Here is a 25747-nt window from a genome sequence, read left to right as displayed (position 1 = left end):
TCTGCTGATGTTTCCATAGATGAATTAATATACCACACTTAAATAACACTCTTCATTTGAAAATGCTAATTAATTAGAGCGTTTGTGTTGGTTTGCTGCTCCAATAAACTTTAAATCGATATCCACAATAACACAAGTTTGATGTAAGCTAATTACAAAATATGCTAATATCAGTGGGCATGTTACACAAATGGTACAGCTTAGGAACAATGAATCATCTGGTGTTGACTTGCTGGTATGGGGGCCCCCAAGGGAAACCTGTTTAGGGCCCAACAAAGGATTGGGCCGGCCCTGTCAGCCGATGTACCTCTGATTGCAGGCACATCCCCAGCAGTCCAGTGGTGCTGCGGATTTTAATCTAAATGTGTATTAACATCCGTCAACCTGTTATAAAATTCATCTTCAAATAAAAATTAAAATGTTTTACTTTTCTTTTTATTTACTAATTGGGAATTTAGTTAAGAATGTTCTGTTATACAAGTTTGTTTGTTTGATTTATTTGGGCTGCTTGGTGGTGCAGTTGTTAGCACTGTTGTCTCAACCTTATTAATTTAAGCACAGATTAATCAAGACATTATTATTATTCAGATAACATTTGTTCATTCAACCATATTGTTTATTCACTATTATAATGGTTCAGTCCTCCCTTCTGTGCAGGACAGCCTAGATAAGCAGACAGGCTTGGCTCAGAAGAACCTTGAGAAGGGAACATGATGTTGACAATCTGAGTGTAGCCACACAGTGTCAAATCTTTTCCTGCAACTTGGAAAATTAAGAGACGCACAGAGGCAGATTCATGTTTATAGATGACCTGGTGGCATGTAGGTCAATATGTAGGTGAGAACTGACCATTTCTGTACATTACAGCGGCATTAAGGTTGCAGGTTCAAAACTCACATGTGACCTGTCCGCGTGGAGTTGCATGTTCTCCCCATGCATGTGTGGGTTTCCTCCGGGTACTCTGGTTTCCCTCACAGATCACAACGTGCCCTATAGGTTAACGAAAAACATATGCCAAATAAATAAACATTAACATTTACTTTAGTTAGATGTCTGATTTTACCACTGAGCCTAAGATTTAACAGGTCCAAAACCAGATCCAGCTTCAGGAGTTTTGTGCATCAACTGATGTTATTTACATTTTAGCACACAAAAGAGGTGGAAAACTTTTACACAGTGGCCATGAAATTCGACTGCGCATATCGGCCATCGTCTAACTATGACCTTTACACATCGGCATCAGAATCAGCAACAGAAAAACCAATATGGGTCATCCTCTACACACAACACGCCCTCCGTCTGTTGGTTCTGTGCTGCTTTATTCCCTTCACAACGGCACAGAGAGAAGCAGACACATATGTTTGGACAGGATTCCTGCCATGTGTGAAACTCTGAGTTTACGGAGAATTTTAGGAATCATTCTTAGTGTTTGGAAGCAAAGTGGAACATTTATGGAAGTTTAACAGGCAACGTAGAAAGGAAAAATGATATTCACATGGATTGTAACTAGGGGTGTGTATTGGTGAAATGTTGCCAGGGGAGAAGATACAATGCGACCTGATTGTATTGCGATACATTCAGTCAGATGTTATTAGCAATTTTTTTTTACACAGAATTTATTGTAGAATAAACAGTCCAAACTGATACGTAACATGTTTAACACGAGGTATCTGAACCACAATAGAGGGATTTACATTTCTATAGTGGAAAACAAAACCCACTGCACACTGCTGCTAACTAGCGGTCGGCGTTTGAATTACACCAAAAGAAAAGAAAATACACAAACGTTTGCATGTAAATTCTTCCCAAAAATCTGATACACGACTTTTGAATATCGACATAATATTGCATGAAAAAAAATCACGATATATGGATATTTTCTTACGTCCCTATTTGTAACCTTTTTTTCTATGACTTTTGGACAAGAAAAGGTAGAAATATCCTTAAATTAATTTGAAAGTCTTGAAAGATTTCAAGGAATTGTTATAATGTAGAACAGTTTCTAACTTTATTAGAATGAAATCAAACTGAACAGAATAAATGCAGCGTTCCCTTGTTAAACCTAACAAATCTGCATGTTTTGGCCGTGCTGCCACTGCCTCACTGTGTTAGCTTCTCTGATTCAGGCCTAGTCCACACGTAGCCGGATAAATACGTTGTTAAGGACATGCCAGACCTGTAGGCGGCAAAACTTCCCCCGTTCTTAACCTCGTCCTTCGTCTGTGGTCTTCCGCAAGGAGCAGTAATTCCGCTTGCAAAAACAAACAAGCAGAAAGCGCTTGGACAATTGATGGATCGGGTAGTGACAGAGCGCAGCTCCGAGGGCTTCCATGCTGTCGGCTAGTGTAAACACAGGTCGCACACGTGATGTCAGCCTTTTTTGTCGTGGAAAGTGACGTTGCGGACCTTAAAACTCCGGTTTTGTCCGTCCACACGCAGACACCCAAAACGGAGAAAACGCAGATCTTCACTTTGGCCAGAGTTTTTAAAAAGATCCGTTTTCGTGTGAAAAAACTCCGTTTTCGTGTGGATGACAGGCCAAAACGTAGAGAAATATCTACGTTTTGGCAGATCCCCGGCTACGTGTGGACAGGGCCTCAGAAACACATTTGCACAGTTAAGAGCAGGAACAGGAGAAGGAGAAGGAGAAGATTTGGTTGTCTTCACAGAGGGACACCATTTTACAGCAGAACACTTTGTGTTGTCAGAGACTTGGCCTTGACCTCAGCGGTCATCTCACAACTGTGGGCTGAATCTCTCTAACCACTGTTCTACGACACATTCTCTCGCTCTCAAACACACACAGAAGCAGAAATACCATTGCTCACCTACACATTTAGCACTAAACCACAGTGAGATATATGCCGAGACATCGATATAATGCACTTGACCTCGCTGCTCCCTGTGTTTAAACTGCAGGGAATGAAGGAAAAGAGCTGAGAAGAAGCACAAGGCTGCGGACGGAGAGAAAAGCGGTGCTCGTCTTTACCTCCAATGGGAGGTGGGTGGGAGCTGCCGGAGGGTTAACGGAAGATTAGGGAGCTGCAGAGTCAAGAGAGAATCAGAGGAAGGATTCAGTTGATATCTGAAAGAAGGCTGCGAGATGCAAAATATAGAAATGGAAAAAAAAATGTAGATGGATGATGCCATGGCAAGCTAGCTGCAACATTAACAGTCTGTAAGTGGTGCAAACTAGCCATCTGCTTCATTTATATGCTTATTTCTTGTCAGTACAACACAGAACCCCAGCCAGAAAATTATTTCACCCCCTTATTTTACCTGTTTGAATATTACTGCTAAAGCTACGTTTAGCATGGTGGAAATAATGGTTAGCTATGTTAAAGCAGCACTGTCAGCATCAATAATGAAGCTACTCAACAAACATTACAATAAGTATCTGTAAATGACAAAAAACTAAGAACAGATCAGTATAAACCCCTCAATAGTTACACTTCCTGTAACAGCTGTCTTTGCACCAGTGCTAATGCTAGTTTGTATGTAAACAGGAACAGGTAAAAAGCAGCTCTTGGTTAGGTGAATAAGTGATGTTTTAGATGGTAAATCCATTTAATGTATGATTAAATGGCATTTCAGTATGATAATGTATAAGAAAGAAAAACGTTTGAAAATGTAACTTAAATGCAGCTCTTTAAGACGGCCAGAACTGAAACTTTCAAAGTAATATAGAGTTAATGTACTTTCTTCATTAAAACCCAGATTTTATTTAAAGTCTGTGCAGCTTTTTCTGTAAAGTGGTCCAAACAACGTTTGGTAATGGCCCAGCATCTCCGAGTCTTACCTGCAGGCTCTCTACTTCACGCTGAGATGTGCACATGGTCTGGACATGCTGGCATAAACGTTATGAGCCTTCAGCTTATAATGAGAATAAAATCCATATTGTAACTCACTGTTCAATAAAATGATTGAAATTTTTCCTAACCAAAGGAAATGATCTAATGATCCCTTTCAGTTCAGATTAGCCAGTTTATGAGTTCATGCACAACACTGACTGCAGACACGTGAGCTCAAAAGCAAGAAAAATGCATTTAAACATAAAGCCCTCCTGACCCCACATCCTGCAGGATCTCTCCTCATGCTCACTCCATTTTCTGTCTGGAGGCCACGACAGGTAGTGCGAAGTGCTGTTTGCCTCCGATTCAGCCCAGCTCTGCCTCATTCACATTTACACACACACAAGAGAAACGAGCCCGAGCAGACACACACACACACACACAGCAGCAGACCATTCATCCGTGTAGAAACAATGTCCACTTCTTTATTTATATTGCTACATTTTTATCTGTTTCTCCTCCTTCTGCTTCACTAATGTGGTTATTACATGACTCCTAATGAATGAACATATTGCAGCTAATAGATTTTTTCTTTTACAAAGCAAGTGAGCAAAGCCACAGTGTAAGTAGCAGGTAATTGAGGAATTAGCATAACAATCCTCAGCAGCAGTGCCCCCTAACGACCAGAGGGTAGAGAGGTGCAGCCGGTTCAGAGTCCACCGACGTCCAATCCACTAATCGCTGCTGCACTGTGGAGCAATTAGAGCGTGATGAATGCAGCCGTTCAGAAATTGTTCGATTGCAAATGGATTCTTAAACATTTGCAGCTGCGCTCATGACAACCTTTCAAATAATAAAAAGAAAGAAAATGCTTTGAGGAAAGAACTCTTGCAGGATAAAGCTCTGGTTTAAAATATCTCATTACACACATGCGCTCTTCTTAATGGCATTGTTTTACAAAGCAAGATCAGCAGGCGCCACATTAGGCTTGTCACAACAGCATTTACACGAATCCGCTAGCATCCCCATACACGAGGATTCACTTTTGAGGTGCATCTGTGGGGTGCTGCGAGCTGTGTAAGCCTGCCGTCTCATTCTCCTTACCTGGGGGACATGCTCGCTCACGCATGTGTCACTTCGTCATTATTATTTCCATATGTTCTCACTTAAAACGACTGGCTAATCCTCGGTCACACGCCAGCAGCGCGCCCAGGATTATCTGTGTTTGTTTTCTCACGCAGAGGAGAGATTGTGTTAATCTCCTCAGAGGGGAAAAATAGAGAGATGAAGCAAAAGTAAGGGGGAAAAATAAGAGGGATGGACCAATGTTTTGCTTGTAAGGGAAAAAAATATTCACAGAGACTATGAGAGTGACGTGAGACAGACGGCGAGAGACGAGTGACAGAGGGGAGGGAAGTCAAAAGGGAGATTTAGAGGAGCCTTTGTTCCTTTAACGCTGCAGCTGTGCTCACTGGCAGAAACGTCCAGGGTTTGCCGTCAGACAAATGTGATGTATGATCTTGATTTGGAATGCACAGAATGAAAAAAAGAGCCCAAGCTGCAATGGGCAGCGGGGCGCTGAACACACACATATGTAAACACCAGGAACTCCAAGCACACACCCTGATGTTTCCATGCATTAGGTGGGAGAGATGATGCACATTTTGACCTGCATTCAGCTCCAGTCTTCCTCTTGTCAATCAGATTTAGTGACGAGAGTGGGCGCCACCTCACTGTGCGATCCGCGCTTGTTCACACACTTCCTCAGATCAGCTTCGGATAGGCGTCTTTCACGAGGGATGTATTATGCGTTGGCAGTCTAGCATGCAGGTTAGCTAATTAATTTCTGCTTACTGTGAAGCAAATTTAAAAGGGAAATAGAAAATAAATTAGAATTTCAAAAGAGACCCTGGGAGTACGGCGTTGCAGGACACAGGAAGGTTACACTATGAGAGTGTGTGGGTGTGTTACACGAGGGCAGGCCAGACGCTGTCTACGAGGCTACGGTGTAAATACCTCCAGTGTTGGTCTGGGCTTTTGGTTTTTAAGTGGAGGATTCCTTCATTTGAATAAACTTCTTTTGTTTTTAAGAAATGTTAATTCTTTTCAGCTGAAAATATGTTTAAAATTAAAATAAATCTGCTGTTTAGTGCATGAAAAGTCACTATTTTCAGAGTTACACTTTATTTTTTGCTCATGAATAAAATTTAAATTCTTGAATATTCATCTGGGAATTGAAGGCGACTGTGTCTTTTAAAAGCGAACATGTTGAATGTCGCAGCTTTAATTGATACTTGGATTTGTCCTTGTGGAAAAATAAAAGTTTTTCAATAAAGTTGAAGCATGCCTGCACAAAGGAATGTGGCAAAAATAATTAGAGCAATAAAATGATTTATTAATTACTTATTTTGTGATTATTTGGAACCAAAATAAAAACTGAAATGCAAGTTTCACTGTTTGCACACCAGATTTGTACCAAATCCATGAAGTCTCAGGCAAGATTTATTTTTCTCAACTGATCTAATCTCTGATTGATTGGGACCAGGAGGTTAGGGGAGAGGAGGGGTGGGGGGTGGGGTGTTACCAAAACCTACATTTTCCAGAAAGTTCTTGATTGTGTCTGATTCTGGAGATTGCATGATACTTTTGAAGCTCCTTTAGTGTACCACAGGCCCAATCCTAATACTCGGAAGAAGTGTGCAGTAAAGGTTTGGGTGCGTAATAATCAAGTGTGCAAATTACTGCTTAATTGGGACAGTGACCATTGCATCATCATCTGCAACGCATGCTGGTTGTTGTTTGTGCCACTTTTAAAAGATTTTACTTAAAGGCCCAATGTGTGATATTTCATCTTATAAGTTATCAAATTTCTTGTATCACATTCTCAAATTTGTTTTTTTTAATGATAATTCAAACAAGCATTTATTCTAAACATTATTATTAGCTTTATATTTTAATATTTTAGACAAAAGAAGCAGACCGGTGCTCCATATGGCATGCGCCATCTTAAAATACAGTGACCTTTTAGGGACATACTACATATTAAGCTTCGCATTTGATGTTTGCGTTTTTAAATGATGTAACCTCAAAGAAACAGCAGGGGGCAGAAGTGCGCCTTGTAAGCATGCAGTCTGACAAAGTAACTAAGAAGAAGAAGAAACTAGCCACACCGTACTTCTAGCGATGGAGGATCACATATATTCTTCAAGCAAACTTGAGAAACGGGATAGTTTGTCTCATCCAAGTAAAAGAAAAAGGATTTTGAAAAGTGAACAAGACCGGCGTCATGAGAAAACCAGAGTAAATATAGGAGTTGCCTTCCCAAGATGGAGAGACCTCATGTTACAAAAGGGATTCAGTAGACACGCTGAGCTTGCTACCTTCCTTTTGGACAGGTAAGTTAAAAATGTGTGTTTAATTTCTTCATTGTAGTAGTTTTGTGCTTTGTGACACAAAGTTTGTGTGGAGTAAGCTAGAGTTTGGGAAAGAGCTCATGCTAAATTGTGCCAAAAATGTAGCACACCATCTTAAAACGTTACTACACGTTATTTAAGTTTGTCCCATTGTCGTGACAGAAATTCATTATGCAATTGTCCTATTTTTTAGATTCAAACGGAAGTACAATAAGAATGCCAGAAGGTACAGTGTGTATTCACTAAAATCAGAAAAGGGCTGCGAATACATTCCAGTACTCCAATCAAAAATAATCAACGAGAGGTTGGCGAGAGGAGTCGGGATGCCTCTTACCAGATCAATGAGGGATGATGACCCCAGACGGCTCGGTCTTGTGCCACCCATCGCTCCACCACCTATTTCGGAGCTAGTGCAGATCCAAGTCAGCCGAGGTCTTGGTATGTGACATTTTAGCATCCTTTGACTACAGCTCAGTTCTTTACCTACACTTGTCTTACAATACTTTTTTCACAGTATCAGAACTCAACACAGCTACAGGCCTCCAGTGACGATCTTGTCTACATTTACATGGAGTATTCTATACCTGCTGCGTGTTACTAATGTAATGTACATAAAAATGTAGATATTGCACTTTGATGTCTTTCCTACTGTGCTAACATGTTGTTCTTTTTACTTGAAGTAGCACATAAATTCTGCACAGTCTTTTACGTTAGATCTATTCTTTATTATCCTAAAGTGTGTAAAATCATGTTTCAAGATTAAAATGTGTTCCAAATTTGTCTGTTCAAACTCTGAATAAGGTTAATTCAAATAAAAGTGCATCTGTACTAATTTCTTTATTTCTTATGTCTTTCAGAAAATTACATATTTTTTGTTTCATGACTTGACCCTGTAAGAGTGTAAATTAATAGCTCACTAATGTAATGCAAAACTATGGAGTTGTAAAGATGTGTTTTTTTTTCACATTACAAGAGTATACATGGCTGAAGAGTAGCCACCTCTAAATTTGTCATTATTGTACAACACTAACATTGGGGTTTAAAAAAATATTTATTTAAAATACTTATTCAACATAATAAATTACAATATAAGGGTGTACAAAATATCAGAAACACTTCAACAACCCATGTAAACTTTTGACCAGTTACACTCCCGGAAGAAAACCAGTATACTGTCCATGAGGGTCTGGAAATTTCTCCCTAATTTTGACCACACAGCAACTTGGGATGACTCTTCGATTTCCATGTCCAAGTGACCCATGCTGCCAGAAAATGAAGTGCCGGTAGGCAGCATACCTGTATTCCCTGTTGTCATCGCCTGGTTCCCTAATCTGTCCTAATACGGTGAGGTCTGCTCTGTACTGACGATGGATCCTCAGGACACCTTCATCCAAACAGTAAAGTCTAAAATGGGGCAGAAGGCTTATACAGTTTACAGAGTCTTGTCCACAGCATTTGCGCTCTGCATCTGTTGGCATATCTGTGCAATTGCCACAAGTACACCATGTTAACGCAGGGGCCTGCACGGGTGTGGTGTGCCTATCTCGGCGTTGGTTGTTCAACAAAACATCAAAAACCAGACCTGGCTGTCTTTCCAAAAGTTGAGAGGTGAGATGACGGTGGTCCTCCAGGCTCATGCCCTGTACAAGGTGCTGGGGGGAAAAGTAGGATTAGAATTTTTGTAAGATTATTTTAATTGAATTACAGTAAAAAGCAATGTTTTGTAAATGTTTTAACAAGTTTATAAGAGTAGCTGATTAATAATATAAATATTAAATGGCTAATTCCTAAAATAAAGGTACTATCAAAAACAAATAATATGTATTAGGAAAGAAGTAGGACACTGAATGTTTTACAAAACTACATATAATTCCAAACACTTGCTATACGGTTAAATAGAATTACCGTATGTACTTATATGAATGAAATGAGTGACAGGACGGCATATATTGACCCAGATAATTATTAATTTGCTCATTATCTTACACAAACCTCAATTTCTGCTCTTCTTTCCCTTTGAAGCTCCTCGACTCTCTCCTCATCAGCTCTTGAAAGCGCCGATCTTCTAGACTTTATTGCAGCTCTGCCTCTTCCTCTTGTGCATGGGACGTTGCGGCTGGTTTGAGCAAATTCGGCTCCTTCATCTTGGGATGCTTGCCCTGCTTCTGTCGCATGTCTAACACCTCTGCCTCTCTGTGCGCTGGCACACGTCTGTCCTCTTCCTCGCCCTCTTCCTCTCCCTCGTCCTCTGTCTTTCTCGACTGATGAACCATCGGATGATATCTGACTCTGTTTACGGAGAAAACAATTACAGACTACACCTTGTATATTTCCAAAATGGCAAATAGAAATATAACATTTCTCAAATAAAATGAACAAAATATTGTCATTTTTTGTAGTCAGAAGTCATCACTAACTAGCTGCCGTTTGCTATTAGCAAACATAAGTGACAAAAAAGTTTTTCTTATTCAAAACCTATTTAGATTAAATTAATAAAATAAGTTAGATGAAAACAACTAACCTGTTCGCTGACTTGAAAGCTGGAATTAGATGATGACATGCTGCCGTTTACAGCAACACGATTTTGTATTGTATTTGTTATATTTGTTAATAAAGTTTTAAATAATGATAAAAAAAACCCTTTTTGATCCTCGGGGGCTCCAATAGCTGCAATACCGACTCTAAACTGCGTGGTGCTAAAGAGTCGGATCTTTTTACTATGATTTCTGTGAATTTCACACACGGGGCCTTTAAAACAACTTTCAAACAAACCAACTATTTGCATTCGTTGCTGTTCACATTAAATCTTAGCCTAACACATTCAGAGCATGAATAAAGCTCATTATTCATCTTAAAATGAACGTCTTTCATTTGAAAACACATATTTTCAGAAAGGCACTTGAGCCATTATTCCGCCTTCTTCTCAAAATGCCCAAGCAGCAATGGTGCTGGTTTCACCCTTCGCCCAAGTCCGCATCAATGCAGACTTGAGGAAAGTGCTGATCATGGATGCAAAAGCGGTGTGGCTATCTTCTGCTCTTGAGCATCAGGACATCCTACACACTCGCACCCCTATGCTGGAACGCCCAATTGAAGGGTGCAAGGGTGGAATTGTGGTTATTGGGATTTGGCCACAAACATCAGTTCAGTCTGGTGCTCATGATCTTCTTGGTGTTGTTTTATGGGAGCTTGCATGCACCTAAATTGGACTACTGCCACCTCATGACTCAGACACTCAACCAAACCTCTAAAAAGTCTAAGATCCTTCTAAACAGTCAAGTAACTATTATAAAACAACAACAAAATCATCTCTCCCAACAGCTTGACCCAACTGAGCTGATTCTCATCGCAGCTGCTTCACACTCGGCTGCGAACCGCTCCAGCGAAAGCTGAAGATCACGTTCTGATGAAGCCAACAGGACCACATCATCTGCTAAAAGCAGACACCTGATCCTCAGGCCACCAAAATGGATGCCCTTCACACCTTGGCTGCGCCCAGAAATCCCTAAAGGTTATGAACAGAATCGGTGACAAAGGGCAGCCTTGGTGGAGTCCAACTCTCACTGGGAACGACCTCGACTTACTGTCGGCAATGTGGACCAAGCTCTGACACCGGTCATACAGGGACCTAACAGCCCATATCAGAGGGCCTGGTACCCCATACTCCCGGAGTACCCCCCAAAGGGCCCCCCGAGTGACGTGGTCAAACACCTTCTCCAAATCCACAAAACACATGTAGACTGGTTGGGCAAATTCCCACGCACCCTCCAGGATCCCCCTAAGGCTATAGAGCTGTTCCAGTGTTCCACGGCCAGGACGAAAACCACATTGCTCCTCCTGAATCTGAAGTTCAACAATCCGACGAACCCTCCTCTCCAGAACCCCTGAATAGACCTTACCAGGAAGGCTCAGGAGTGTGATCCCCTGTAGTTGGAACACACCCTGCGGCCCCCCTTTTTAAATAAGGAGACCACCACCCCGGTCTGCCAGTCCAGTGGGACTGCCCCCGATGTCCCAGTGATATTGCAGAGCCGCGTCAGCCAACACAGTCCCACAACATCCAGAGCCTTAAGGAACTCCAGGCGGATCTCATCCACCCCCGGAGCCTTGCCACAGAGGAGCTTTTTAACCACCTCAGTCACCTCAGCACCAGAGATTTGAGAGGCCAACCCAAAGTCCCCAGACTCTGCTTCCTCACTGGAAGACGTGTCGGTGGGATTGAGGAGGTCTTCAAAGTATTCTAACCACTGATCCACAACGTCCTGAGTAGAGGTCAGCAGCACACCGTCCCCACTATAGATAGTGTTGGTAGCACACTGCTTTCCCCCCTGAGGCGCCGGATGGTGGATCAGAATCTCCTCGAAGCCGTATGGAAGTCTTGCTCCATGGTCTCACCGAACTCCTCCCATGCCCTGGTTTTTGCCTTGGCAACCACCTGAGCTGCGTTCCGCTTGGACTGCCGGTACCTGTCAGCTGCCTCTGGAGTCCAACAGGCCAAAAAGACCTGATAGGACTCTTTCTTGAGCTTGACAGCATCCCTAACCGCCGGTGTCCACCAGCGGGTTCAGGGGTTGCCACCACGGCAGGCACCGACGATCCTGCGACCACAGCTCCGGTCGGCCACCTCAACAATGGAGGCACGGAACAGGGTCCATTCAGACTCAATATCCCCCGCCTCCGCCGGAACACTTTAGAAATTTTGTCGGAGGTGGGAATTGAAGCTTCTTCTGACAGGAGACTCTGCCAGATGTTCCCAGCAGACCCTTGCGATACATTTGGGCCTGCCTGGTCTGACCGGCATCCTCCCCCACCATCTGAGCCAACTCACCACCAGGTAGTGGTCAGTTGACAGCTCCGCCCCTCTCTTTACCCGAGTGTCCAAGACATGCGGCCACAGGTCAGATGAAACAACAACAAAGCAGATCATCGAGCTGCGGCCTAAGGTGTCCTGGTGCCAAGAGCACATATGGACACCTTTATGTCTGAACATGGTGTTCATTATGGACAATCCATGGCTGGCACAGAAGTCCAATAACAAAACACCACTCGAATTCAGATCAGGGGAGCCATTCCTCCCAACCACACCTCTCCAGGTCTCACTGTCATTGCCCACGTGAGCGTTAAAGTCCCCCAGCAGAACGAGGGAGTCACCGGAAGGAAAACTTTACAGCACCCCCTCCAAGGTCTCCAAAACGGGTGGGTAGTCTGAACTGTAGTTTGGTGCATAAGCACAGACCACAGTCAGAACCCGTCCCCCCACACGCAGACGAAGGGAGGCTACCCTCTCATTCACTGGGGTAAACCCCAAGGTACAGGCACCAAGATGGGGGGCAATTAGTATGCCCACCCCTGCTTGGCGCCCCTCAGTGGGAGCAACTCCAGAGTGGTAGAAAGTCCATCCCCTCTCAAGGAAACTGGTTCCAGAGCCAGAACCATGCATTGAGGTGAGTCCGACTATATCTAGTCGCAACCTCTCAACCTCACACACAAACTCAGGCTCCTTCCCCACCAGAGAGGTGACATTCCATGTGCCAAGAGCCAGCTTCTGTAGCCGAGGATCAGACCGCCAAGGTCCCCGCCCTTGACTACCACCCGTCACACACTGCACCCAACCCATTTGGACCCCACGAGCGGTGAGCCCATGGGAAGGGAGACCCACGTTTCCTCTTCGGGCTGTGCCCGGCCAGGCTCCATGGGTGAAAGCCCGGCCATCAGGCGCTCGCCAACGTGCCCCACCTCCAGACCTGGCTCCAGAGGGGGACTCCGGTGACCCACCTCCAGGCGAGGGAATATGGTTTCCATTTATATAATTCATCATAATTATCTTAAGAAATTTTAACATTTCTTCCTGTGACTCTAATTTGACTTTTTTAAGCTTGACTTGCTGAAACACATCTCTGGGAGTTCTAGACAAATTCAGAAATGCCACGACCCAACTAATTGTCACAATTGCATAAGACTATCCCACTGGGAAAGATCCTTGATTGAAAACACGAAGCTTTACCCTTTCCGTTGCTCGTAGATGCTTCACTCTTCACTCCCTCTGCCACGTCTTTTTTAAATTAACATCAAGCAGTTAAGATTGCAATAAATCACAGTCTTAGCCTTTGGTAAAGGTGGGGATCTCAGGGTAAATGAAGTAAATGAACAGCCTCAGGAGACCAGAATGGATCTGACGTGTGTGTGTGTGTGTGTCTGTCTGTCTGTCTGTCTGTCTCTCTCTCTCTCTCTCTCTCTCTCTCTCTCTCTCTCTCTCTCTCTCTCTCTCTCTCTCTCTCTCTCTCTCTCTCTCTCTCTCTCTCTCTCTCTCTCTCTCTCTCTCTCTCTCTCTCTCTCTCTCTCTCTCTCTCTCTCTCTCTCTCTCTCTCTCTCTCTCTCTCTCTCTCTCTCTCTCTCTCTCTCTCTCTCTCTCTCTCTCTCTCTCTCTCTCTCTCTCTCTCTCTCTCTCTCTCTCTCTCTCTCTCTCTCTCTCTCTCTCTCTCTCTCTCTCTCTCTCTCTCTCTCTCTCTCTCTCTCTCTCTCTCTCTCTCTCTCTCTCTCTCTCTCTCTCTCTCTCTCTCTCTCTCTCTCTCGGGGTGGCTTCCGGTCCATTCATTCCTAGCTCTGCTAAATCATAACTTCACTTCATACCTAGCAGTTTTGCACTAATCAGTACGAGATGGTCAGAAGGGTTTCTGAAGGAGGAAGGCGGGTATGGATGGGTACGGATCTACTTTGTAGAGTTATGATTTATCAAGGGGAGGAATTGGCCTGTTTGTTGTTTTATCATGCACCACTGATTTCCTTAAATCCTATTTGTTTTCTCTTTCCCCTTCTTACATTTTTTAATCACAGTCAATGTATGTTTTTTCTCATTTTGACCATCATTTATAAAAAATAAAAAAAAACTTTTCTATATTTGAAATATTTTTGTTCTCCTGGAGCTTCTCGTGATTTTTATCTTGAAAGATTGTTTTCTTTCTTGCTTATTTCCTTCCATTCAGCTTCACAGCAATTCTTCCAATTTCACAAATGGTGGATGTCTGGCAACGCCTGCCGATGTAATTTCTTATGGAGTACCAACCAGTCTGCACAAGTTAAACACACGTCCCACTCTGCGACTCTACCGTGCCTTTCTGAGTTCATACCTCAGTACAGCCCAATGGAATAGAGACACATGCATGCTGCAAAGGCCAAGTAAGACAGTTGTACGGTTGATTTATACAGATGGAAACTCTCTCCAGGTAATTGAACAACCCTTTCTGACCAGCCTAAGAGCGTCAGCTACCAAATGGCTCCTCACGCTACCGATGCACCTAAACTGACTCTTATGTTGCCAGTAGACTCCCATCAGAGTCTCCCTCCCCTCTCAGGATTTCACAATATAGGATAAAAGTGTGTGTCTGTTGGGGTGTTACCCCTGCCTTATATAACACAATGATACAAAATGATGAACATGGCAAATGTTCAGAAGGAGTAATAAGAGCTAAAACTTAAAAGACTCTTTTGTGGTGTCCCTGTTAGATAAATACACTGGACAACAGATGATACCAACAAGTAGCCTGGAACAGTGAAGATGCAACAGCTGCATGTTTGGGCGATTGGTACACTGTTTCCTCAGAGCAGGAAGGTCACAGATTTGAATAGAAATACTGTGCTATAAGTGCTGCAAGCTTTAATTAGCTCAGCCAATAAATGTATGCTTTTGTGTGAACCGATCTCATCATTCCAGAGTCTCTGTTGAACCAACAAAGCCCTTAAACTCTAAAGCAGGAGCTAAAAAAGAGACCCAGACCACATAATCACAGGTCTGCAAATGGCCTCAAACAACCATCCGCTTGAAAACAAACATTAAAGTCAAGGTAAACTACCTCCTATTTGAGTGTGTGTGAGTGTGTGTGCCATAGGAGCTGGCGGCCTGTCACTGTCAGACTGGGAAGCAAAAGAAGATTTGAGTGGGCTGGTTGGGGAGTAGGTGATGGAGTGTGTGAGTTGGTGACGACGGTGCTGAGGTGATGGAGTTGGATGGAGGTGGGGGTTGATGAGTGTGTGCTCACAGCGTAAGTGACACCTCTCCTCCTCAGACAGATCGTCTCTTTCTCCCTGTAATGGGTACCCTGTTAAAGCACATTTTCCCTCCATCTTCCTCTTCTTCTGCACACACACTCTATCATGCTCTCCCTCTCTGTGTCCTCCGTGGCAATTCTTGTTTACTTTTTTTTTTCTCCTTGCAGTGATATTTGCCAAATTGGCTTCATTCCGATGTCTTTCAATTTGCCCTTTTCTTTGCATAATTTTCAATCAGTCTGCAACTCTGTCTGAAGCTGCTGATTGTCTGCAAAGCAATGTGTACATCTTATATCTCACATCGCTCAGGGAAGAAAAATAGAAAGAAACGAGTAGAAAGATCAGGACAGAAGAGAATATCAATAGTCTTCTGATGGGAACATTTGGATGGTTTTATTTTTTTTTTCTTTTCCTGACAGCAACAATCCCGCCTTGCCAAAGAGCCCATTCATCCCCTGTCCAACGTGATTTTCTGTGCCAATCACACCAGGATGATTCACATGCATGCTTACTTTAAAGACACACACACTGCTAAAAAGATCTGAGGACTCGCAGGCTCAAAGGAACCACTTGTACTTGGATGCACAAGCCCACACACTCCCTCATCCCTCAAACAGATATTCTGAACCAGACTCAAACATGTTGCTTTTCTAAAATTTAATCAACAGCAGGTGCATGTCAGTGTGAGACAGTAGATGCATGTGATTACTCGTGTGTGCCGGTGCCCTCGCTAACAATCACCTCAACGAACCAGATCACACGCTATCTCCTCGCTTCAGAGCTGCCGTGCTGGCAGGAGAGCGGCACACAATCACACGGAGACCTCAGACAAGCAGGCTTCATAACTTCTCTGTGAGGAGAAAAAAAAAACAATCTCAGGAGCTTCTATCCTAAATGAAATCTCTTGCACCTGTGCAGATGCAAGGATACAAAGGAATTCTTAATGTTCCTCATTGCCAAGTACAAGTCTCCATGGCGATGGATGAGTCTCCATGGAGATGGAGATGGTCTTCCAAACAAGGGACGTGTTTTTGTGAAAGACATGGAAATGATTTTGTTTTGACTTTCATCATCGGAAACTCTAATGTTCATGGAAATGACCTGTTGTTCAGGAGAGCAGACATTTTACTGTGGTACACACACACACACACACACACACGCACGCACGCACGCACACACACACACACACACACACACACACACACACACACACACACACACACACACACGCACGCACGCACGCACGCACGCACGCACGCACGCACGCACGCACGCACACACACACACACACACATGCTTCCCCACCATATTTCTCAAGGTCTGAAATGACTTCAGCCCCAAATTTTTAATATTTTACCAGAACTCAACAGATCTTCCATTGTGTCCTCTCCCTCTGTTCTAACCAACAACGCTCCAGCCCAAACGAGGTGAAATTAGACTTGCTACACATGCTTGAAGCTAATCCCGTAACTCTCTCCGATGTAATACACAGCTGCATATTTAAGGTCCTTAGCAAATGTCAAAACATCCAAACATGGATTCAAAGCGACACCCAAACATGTACTGACTCCAGCGCAGCTTTCTGAAGAATTCTTTTAACTACGCAAGTGCCAGGAGTCTCATTGGCGATGCTGTAACATCGACACCTCATGAGTGCATTCTCCCACTTCACACATGCCCGCAATCTGAGCACATCGCCGCCCACCACAACCTTCAAAAAGTCAGTTTTAGAAATCCAAATGTCACAACGTGGAAGGTAACCACGATGTGATCCAGTCCAAATTGTTCTGAGCCCATTTTTGGATGTGTCTGTTTTTCTGTCTCTGATCTGCTGAAGCGGTTAAAGATGTGCCTTTCCAAAGCTTTTGATTTGTAATTTAGTGTTGATCTGCAGAACGTTTGGTGTGAGAATGAGTCCAAATGAAAGTATCACCGCATTATTAGATCTGATGTCTGAAACAAAGAGATTTACATCATTTCTTGCTTTTTAAACCATATCAACAATTTATTTGACAGCATGCAAAGAAATCTAAATCCTACATTCTGATGCAATTCAACATAAATCTTGACTTTTCTTCTTGAACTGAAACAAATTTTATTTTCGGTACTTTCTAGGCGGTCGACTACGAGAGTCGGAGTTCCTATTCATTTTCTGTGGAGGTCCTAAATCCCATCGTTGATCCTCGCTTCCTACCTCGAGGCCCCTTTAGGAACCGAGCTTCGATCCGAGTGGCTGTGCTGGATGCTGATGAGCCACCACGGTTCTCCCGGTCCCGATACCTCATGGATGTATCAGAGAACTGCCCTCCAGCCTGCACGGTGGGCCGGGTCAGCGCTGTAGACCCAGATACGGGTCTGACCAACAACATCAGGTACACCTCGAGGCCTTGCCCTCAGCGATCATTCGGCTTTTACAACTAAAACTCCTTCAAATGTAAAATGATTCACTTTTGTGAAGATTTTTTAAAGATTTAGATTCTTTTATACAAATAAAATGAAAGTTTTAATTTCATCTGATTGTTTGGGATTACTAGGACCTCGTAAAATTAAAGAAATAAACTTTTACACATTTCAAAATTTTAACTGATGAAAATTAACATTTAAATGTTAAAATGGTTGCTCTACATCAGAAGTAACTTTCTCTAAATTATAATAGCTGTTATTAGATAAACAGAATACAATTATAGTGCTAGAAACTAGGGCTGGATGATAATTCAATAGTTCAATATATCTATTGATAGACATGTGGTGTGATAGAAAAAATGGGTATAGAAGTTGATAAGTAGATACATTCATTTCACTATCGAGTTGTTGGTAATTGAAAAAAGTAGCTTGAAGTATTTTAGAGCTTATTATTTTTTCTAATTCACTTTTAGCTGTTAGCTCAACCTTAGCCTCTAGCCTTCTTTCTTAAGATCATAGTAAACCAAAAAGATGCAATGCAACTTCTGGGTCGCTCCTTTTTGCTGGCTTTGGTTCTTTCCACAACACTATTACTTTTTAACCTTCAGAGGTGAATTACACATGCTGGTGCAGTATGGTTAACCAGCACAGACTCACACCTCTGCAGATTGTAAACAAATGCTATGTCTCTCCTGTGCCTTTTCAAAGTGAGAAAACACTGTCGACTGTTTTGTAGGGATGTAAGAAAATATCGACATGGCAATATATCGTGATTTATTTTCCCTGCAATATTATATCGATATTCAAAAGCAGTGTATCAATTTTTTGGAAGAATTTACATGCAAACGTGTGTATTTTCTTTTCTTTTGAGCAATTTAAATGCTGACCGCTAGTTGGCAGCAGTGTGCTGTGGGTTTTGTTTCCACCATTGGAATGTTAATCTCTCTATTATGGTTCATATACCTCATGATAAACATGTTAAGTATCAGTTTGGACTGTTTATTGAATTTTTCTATAACAAATTCAGTCTTAAAAAGTCGCTAATATTGTCTGATTGAACATTGTATTGTGATACGTATCGTATCGCCACAATTTCCCCATTACACATCCTTACTGTTTTGTGATTGTTTCTCTGTAAAATTGTTTGGTAACACTTCATTTTACAGTCCCCTAATTACTTACATGATAATTACATAGTAAGTTAAAGAGTAATATTGAGTAATTAAAGTGTATAATTGTAATAAAGTGTAATTATTGTGTAAAGCAGTGTTTACTGGGAGTGATTAATAAAAATATAAACTAGAATTGAACCTGAGTTACATGGTAGTTACTGTTTAAGAACTCAGAAACAATAAACTTTTACTTACTATGTAATTAGCATGTAAGTAATTAGTAATTAGGGGACTGTAAAAGGAAGTGTTAGCAATTCTTTCTGCACCTTTGAAAAAAGACCCCTCAAACTTGTAAAAACACAAGTACACAATTGATTTATTAATTTGTTAATAATAGTAGTTTTTGTCCTGCAGACTTTAATCAGCCTATTTCATATTTTTCATGTATAAATCAGATCCAAATGAAACTCCTCACTAGTTTTCCTACAGAGAGGTAAAATTATGAACGTAATAATTTTTCAGCTATAAAACACATTTAGACAAGTGGAAAACCCAGTAGCTGCTGGCATTGGGGAACACTTTTTTGAACCACAATGGCGGCATTGTTCACTGTGATAAATCTCTTCACATTAATCACAAAACAAAACTTTAAAACCATGATACCATGTTATAAAACATGCTCCTATCTTCCCTAAATGAAAAACCAAGATGGAGGATGTAAAAACCAGACAAATATTTATGCCGTGTTGTCCTTCAGCCGGCAGCAGTCACAGGTGTTTGAAGGTTCGGTGTAATTTGCAGTAAATCTTGTTCTGCAAAGTTCAAGCAGGGAGGCGAGTGATTTGCCTTCAACAGAAACACCCATGTCCCAATTAAAAGGAAAAGCTGTGGAAGTGAGTGTGTGGGAAGGAATGATAGTTCTTCATGGAGATATTTAGATAATCCTTCCCACTTCAGAACAGCTGCTATCTGCTGTGATAATCTCCCCATATTAATTCTCTGGCCATTTGAATGCCGACTCCCTTATCGCTCCTGCACACACTCGCCCTGTCTGCCTCTCCCGCGCTGCACCCCACCGTCGTCTCTGCTGGGCTTCCTTCCCTCTGCACTCGTTTGTGCCCATTCATCATTCTGCTCACCTTCCTTCTGTCAACAGAAGTATATTTTCCTCTAACCCCCACTCTCTCTGCTTCAGATTTTCCATCGATCCCCAGTCTGATCCAGAGGCTTTGTTTCGAATCACCCCAGACGCCGGCCTCATCACCACAGCCATGGAGTTGGACCGCGAGCGTGAGCACTGGCACAACATCACAGTCATCGCCACCCAGCGAGGTCAGAGCTCCCTCTCTGTACACCAATTAGCACCATGGCATCATCAGAGCTTTTGTACCGGATTATTTCTTCTATTAGAGTAGCTTTCAGTGAAAGCGCCACTTTCCACCTCTGACACCTGCGCCCACTGATGACTAAGAGGTTTAGGAGAGTGTAAACTGTACAGGATGTTGTACGACGACTGAAAAGCTCAGTATCCAGTGAGCGACGCAGCTCGCTAAGCGGCTTAGCTCTAAAGTCATCAAGCCACAGGAGGAATGGTTTTTGGCAGGAACGAACGCTCTCTTACGGCACGCCTGACAATCAATTGATCTATATTGTGTTGGTTATCTGATGCTGCAATGGATCCCTTCTCACTGGGATACGGCCTGAATCACAGCATTTAAACAACAACAATCGTTGCTTTATTGGCACTATGTGTTTGTAAAAGGGAGCAATAAACACCTGAAGAGGAAGTAGTTCACAGCCAGCGACACTCAGGCACTTTACAGGTTATAAGTCAGCTGGGAAAACATCCCGAGTAGATGTTGTTGAGTTTGATGCTTTAGAGTTGTTAGCTATTTATTTTAACAAACCAGTAAAAGCCTTTGAACATTGCAAAGTTAGTGGTCTCGTATAAATCCCGACCTCAACTCCCATGAAATGCCTAACGATGCAGGGATGGCTGGACGGTTGATTTCCATTGTCCGAAAGGTGAAGTTAATATAAAGTTTCATAAACAAGTGTAATATTCTCATAAACCATCTGCAAAACCTCGTTTTTGGTCAATCAGGCTCAATAAGCAGACTTTTATTAAAATGACATGGTTCCATTTTCTTTTAGCTTCAGGGACGTTTGTCATTCAGAAAGTGAGTTTCTGTGCAAAAGTTAGAAAAATCATGAAGTAAATCTTCCCATAACTGTTTTCCTTGATGGGGATGGTTGTTTGTTTAACATCAAGGAAAGACCAGAGCACGCCTTAGCTACTAGAAGCTAACTATTAGCATGAGCAACTCCACAACAAAGCAGAACTCCATCAGGCTTGTTATTTGAAGGGATTAAACTTTAGTGTTGCAAAGCAAACAGAGTCAGTGGTAGAGTTGTGTTCCTGTTAGCCAATCAGGAAGTAAGACTCCAAATCCTACCGTTTCTGCTAATCTCTACTTTGGCTCACTACTACAACCTGAAACAGGAGCACCGGAGCTTTTTTTCCCCACAGAAATCAACTCACAAGGCATTCATTTACTTTAGAGACCACTGCAGATGTGTTAACCAAAGAGTGAGCATTGTCTTTAAGATGCACAGGAAGTGCTGTTTGTGATTTTTACACATATAAATAATAAATAAAAATGTCTGCTGTGTCTCCTTCCGAGTGGGGTGTGTGTGTGCGTGTGTGTGTGTGTGTGTGTGTGTGTGTGTGTGTGTGTGTGTGTGTGTGCGCGCGCGCGCGTGTGTGTGTGTGCGCGTGTGCGTGTGTGTGTGTGCACGTGTGCGTGCGTGTGCGTGTGTGCGTGTGCCGGAGGATGAGTTTTGTGAAGGGGTTTTTATTGTCAGACTGTTGTTAAAGAATTCTGGGGATGGGAGGGGATGGGGGTATGCGGGACCTTTTTACATTTGTTAAGCACTTTGAGTTGCATGTATTGCTTGATTAAGTGCTATACAAATAAAGTTGGATTGATTGATTGATTATCCAAACAGAGGCTGTCCAGGAAACTTAATGAATAAAGTCCAACCATTCAGACACTTTATGTTTAATTACCTGAACTTTTGTGGTTTTTAAACAAACATTACAAATGATGTCTAAGCGTCCTGTCACTCAGCAGCAAGGTGGCATAAATAAAGTATTTTGATGCAGAAGACAGCTCTTTTTATAAATCTGATGACGATCTTGTGCCTGAACAGATCCAAATGATCACCATCCTGGTGACGGATCAGAACTCGATTCTGTGAATCATCTTATTAGTCATTCCATTCTGAAGGTCTGGCTGCCTCCCTGCTGATCTCATGAGCCAGCTCACAACGTACTCTAGGGGTCGATGAACAACATTTCTTTTCAGAATTTTTCCAGGGGGAGGTTTATTAACGTTAGTGCAGGCCTTTAGTTAAATCCTGGCCAAATTCCAGTTTCATTTTTGGACTGTTAACAATTCATTCCAAAACAAAACAATTTGATTGCTTTTTCTTTTCTTGTCTTAGAGCGAAAATGTTGTAGGAGAATGCGTCCCATTGTGCAATGAAGGGAAGTTGTGTCCCTGCCAAGTCCTGTCCAGGACAAAGTTAATCGTTACTTAAAATCTACTCAGGGCTCCTTGTGGCAGCAGAGTGTTGGTAGGACTGAGGCAGCAGCACAGCGAGTGCCTGTCTTGAATAATGAGCTCTATCTAATAAACAGACTGTTGGAGGTTGTGTTGACATAAACACAGTGGGAGCTCTGCCATGGCCACAGGCAGGCCGGCTCACCCAGTGGCATTACGGTCAGATATTTATTTATTTACTTGTTCTATTTCACTGACGGGAAGCAGTTGCTGCCATCCATGACATGGCGTTGCTGTTGCGTGTTCGAGAACACGGTGTGGGAGTGTATGGAAATGCGTATGCAAATGTCTGTGTCTCCATTTATAGAAAGTGTGGTCGGCGGTGGTGCAGGATTGTCTGCCCAGAAACATGATGTGTGCGTCTAAGTCTGGATTGTGCCACCGCAGCCTAAAATGTTACAGAAAAAAGGGTGAATGCCGCGGAGGTTGCAAGTATGACTTCACGCATTTAGTGCTTGGTTGTGAGAACTTTATGTTTTGTGTGTGTGGTCAAGAGAATGTGATGTGGGAGAGCCTATGCCAATCCATTTAAACTGCAACCTTGTGTAACTGCATTTGGATTGACTACTCTGCCTCCCTGATCTCACTTTTTCTTAAAACACATGTATACACACACACACACACACACACACACACACACACACACACACACACACACACACACACACACACACACACAGTTACGCTCCAGGCTGTCTAGGGGGCCTGGGGTAACAATGAGGACGCATGTTCTCGTGGTAAAAGTAACAAAAACAACATTTATTTACATAAATATAAACTCAAAACACAGATTAACAAGACACATCAGCAGCAACACAAAACGAGTAACAACTAAACTCTCATATTAACCAAATTAATACAAAAACCACGAAAGACCATCACAATTTCCCTTTTTCTGAGTGATGTCTTAATAAAAGCAAGCGAAGAGGTAAAGTGTACTTTACCCCTAAAAGGCGAACGGTTAAACACAGAGAGTTGAGCTCTCACCAAAGTTGTTACCTAAAACTTAACAAAACCAAAAGCTGCTGAGGAGACAACAGACTAGAGAGAACCTCCCTGGCCTGCTGCTCCCTGAACTGAGGGCTAGCTGACATTTATGCTGCTGGTCATCAGGATCAGCTGAGAGAATCTAACCGGGAGGCAAACTAGAGAGATTGGAGCCAGGTGCTGCATCTCCTCTCTCTCTCTCTCACACACACACACACACACACTCAGGGAAAAACCCAAATGGCTCTGAGCCATAACACTCCCCCTCTAAAAAGGATGATTAAGGTTTGCACACTTAATTATACTAGATCACAATATCCCCCTCTACATACGGTCCCATGCAACCCCTGCTTCGGAAATTCCCTTGGTGGAACAACATTCAGCGGGAAGGTGACAATCGGCGCTGGGTTGATGGTGCAGACTTGGCCATGCCAAAAGTCCCACATCCACTGATCACGCAGGGTCCAGCCGAACTCTCGTCTATGGTGATTCACCGTCTGCTCGCTCAGTTCTCCCAGACAGGATTCCATCAAAGTCTTTAACACAAAGTATACGTCCACAGTGAGAAGATAACAAATTCTGACCTCCTTATTCCAGAGTTGTTAGGCAGGCTTCCACAGCAGGAGTGTTCCATCTCTGAAAGCGGAAGGGGGGGGAATGGGGGGGGGGGGGGAGCAACGGAGCAACCACCTGGCCACTGGAGTAGCGTCCCAGTCAGATGTGCCATACCAAGTGGGTTCCTCTCACCCACTGAAGATCAATTCCTCTGATGATCCATCCTTTAGATTCATCGTCCAGGGCACAACTGAAGTGTCACCTACCCGCTCGCACACCATGCACCACCAAGGTTTTCAGAACAGCGATACTGTGAACTATTCCAAAAGCAAAACGTAAGTAATAACAGTAAGGCAGAGAACATGCGTCCAAGTAAGGTTTGGGATCAAATATCCCGGATGAGCCCCCAATTTGTTACGCTCCAGGCTGTCTAGGGGGCCCGGGGTAACAATGAGGACGCATGTTCTCGTGGTAAAAGTAACAAAACAACATTTATTTACATAAATATAAACTCAAAACACAGATTAACAAGACACATCAGCAGCAACACAAAACGAGTAACAACTAAACTCTCATATTAACCAAATTAATACAAAAACCACGAAAGACCATCACAATTTCCCTTTTTCTGAGTGATGTCTTAATAAAAGCAAGCGAAGAGGTAAAGTGTACTTTACCCCTAAAAGGCGAACGGTTAAACACAGAGAGTTGAGCTCTCACCAAAGTTGTTACCTAAAACTTAACAAAACCAAAAGCTGCTGAGGAGACAACAGACTAGAGAGAACCTCCCTGGCCTGCTGCTCCCTGAACTGAGGGCTAGCTGACATTTATGCTGCTGGTCATCAGGATCAGCTGAGAGAATCTAACCGGGAGGCAAACTAGAGAGATTGGAGCCAGGTGCTGCATCTCCTCTCTCTCTCTCATACACACACACACACACACACTCAGGGAAAAACCCAAATGGCTCTGAGCCGCAACACACACACACTTGACACTATGAGATGTTTTGGCTGAGGACAGGACACTTTGATGTGGAGAAATCTGACTGCTATGGAAGCATCAGCTCCTCTCTAGCTGGGATCCTGCAAGTTGTGGCGTGGGCCAAATGATACCAAATGTACATCACCTTCTTTAGCCAAATCGGAGCTGGCAAATGCGGTGGGAGGATTGCTCAAGGTTTTGGACAAAGACTAAAATGCTTGATTGTACCTGTGAGGGCAATTGAAAGGAATTAATGAAGTGGGTACTGGTTTCCCACATGTTTGTGTCCAATAGAAACTCATTATGATCATTTTCCAATTACCTGCATGTGCATTTGTGTTGGCAACATGGAGATATGCTTGCTTTCTTTCTCTTCCAGACAACCCCAACCAGGTGTCTCGAGTTCTGGTTGCAATAGAGACTTTAGACCTCAATGATAACGCGCCTGAGCTTGACAGGCAGTACACAACAGCAATGTGTGACTCGTCCAACATCGGAAAGGTCAGTAGGTGTTAAAGTACCATGTGTGGATAAAGATGTTTGTTCCAAAACACTCATTTTCTCTCAGGTTCTTTTTGAATAGTTAAAATTATTTATAAATATTTTTATTTTAGTTTTGATAATAAAGATGAACATGGACTGAAACGCTGGTTAATCTATCTTCTGTAACTCCGTTGATCTGGCTCAAGGTCAGCTGTCACCAGGTCACCAATCTATCTCTCTCACACACACACACACACACACACACACACACACACACACACACACACACACACACACACACACACACACACACTGAAGAATAAGTCAGTCACAGGAAATCCCTACTCTCA

The 25747-nt window shown here is 42.8% G+C and overlaps 1 protein-coding gene across 3 annotated transcripts in view; it reads left to right on the top strand.

Annotated features, from left to right (window-relative positions):
- LOC107384231 (cadherin-24) overlaps positions 1 to 25747 on the top strand; it is a 246651-nt gene that overhangs the window by 192943 nt on the left and 27961 nt on the right. For all 3 annotated transcript variants that reach the window (XM_070541737.1, XM_070541738.1, XM_070541739.1), the window contains 3 exons: positions 17366 to 17622; positions 19961 to 20097; positions 25294 to 25415. In XM_070541737.1, the coding sequence (XP_070397838.1) occupies positions 17366 to 17622; positions 19961 to 20097; positions 25294 to 25415 (516 nt within the window). The remainder of the gene's footprint in view (positions 1 to 17365; positions 17623 to 19960; positions 20098 to 25293; positions 25416 to 25747) is intronic.

The sequence above is a fragment of the Nothobranchius furzeri genome, chromosome 11, assembly GCF_043380555.1.
Source record: "Nothobranchius furzeri strain GRZ-AD chromosome 11, NfurGRZ-RIMD1, whole genome shotgun sequence".
In the NCBI taxonomy this organism is placed as follows: domain Eukaryota; kingdom Metazoa; phylum Chordata; class Actinopteri; order Cyprinodontiformes; family Nothobranchiidae; genus Nothobranchius; species Nothobranchius furzeri.
Note: the sequence above shows the minus strand (reverse complement) of the source record. Positions and strands in the feature narration are given on the sequence as shown.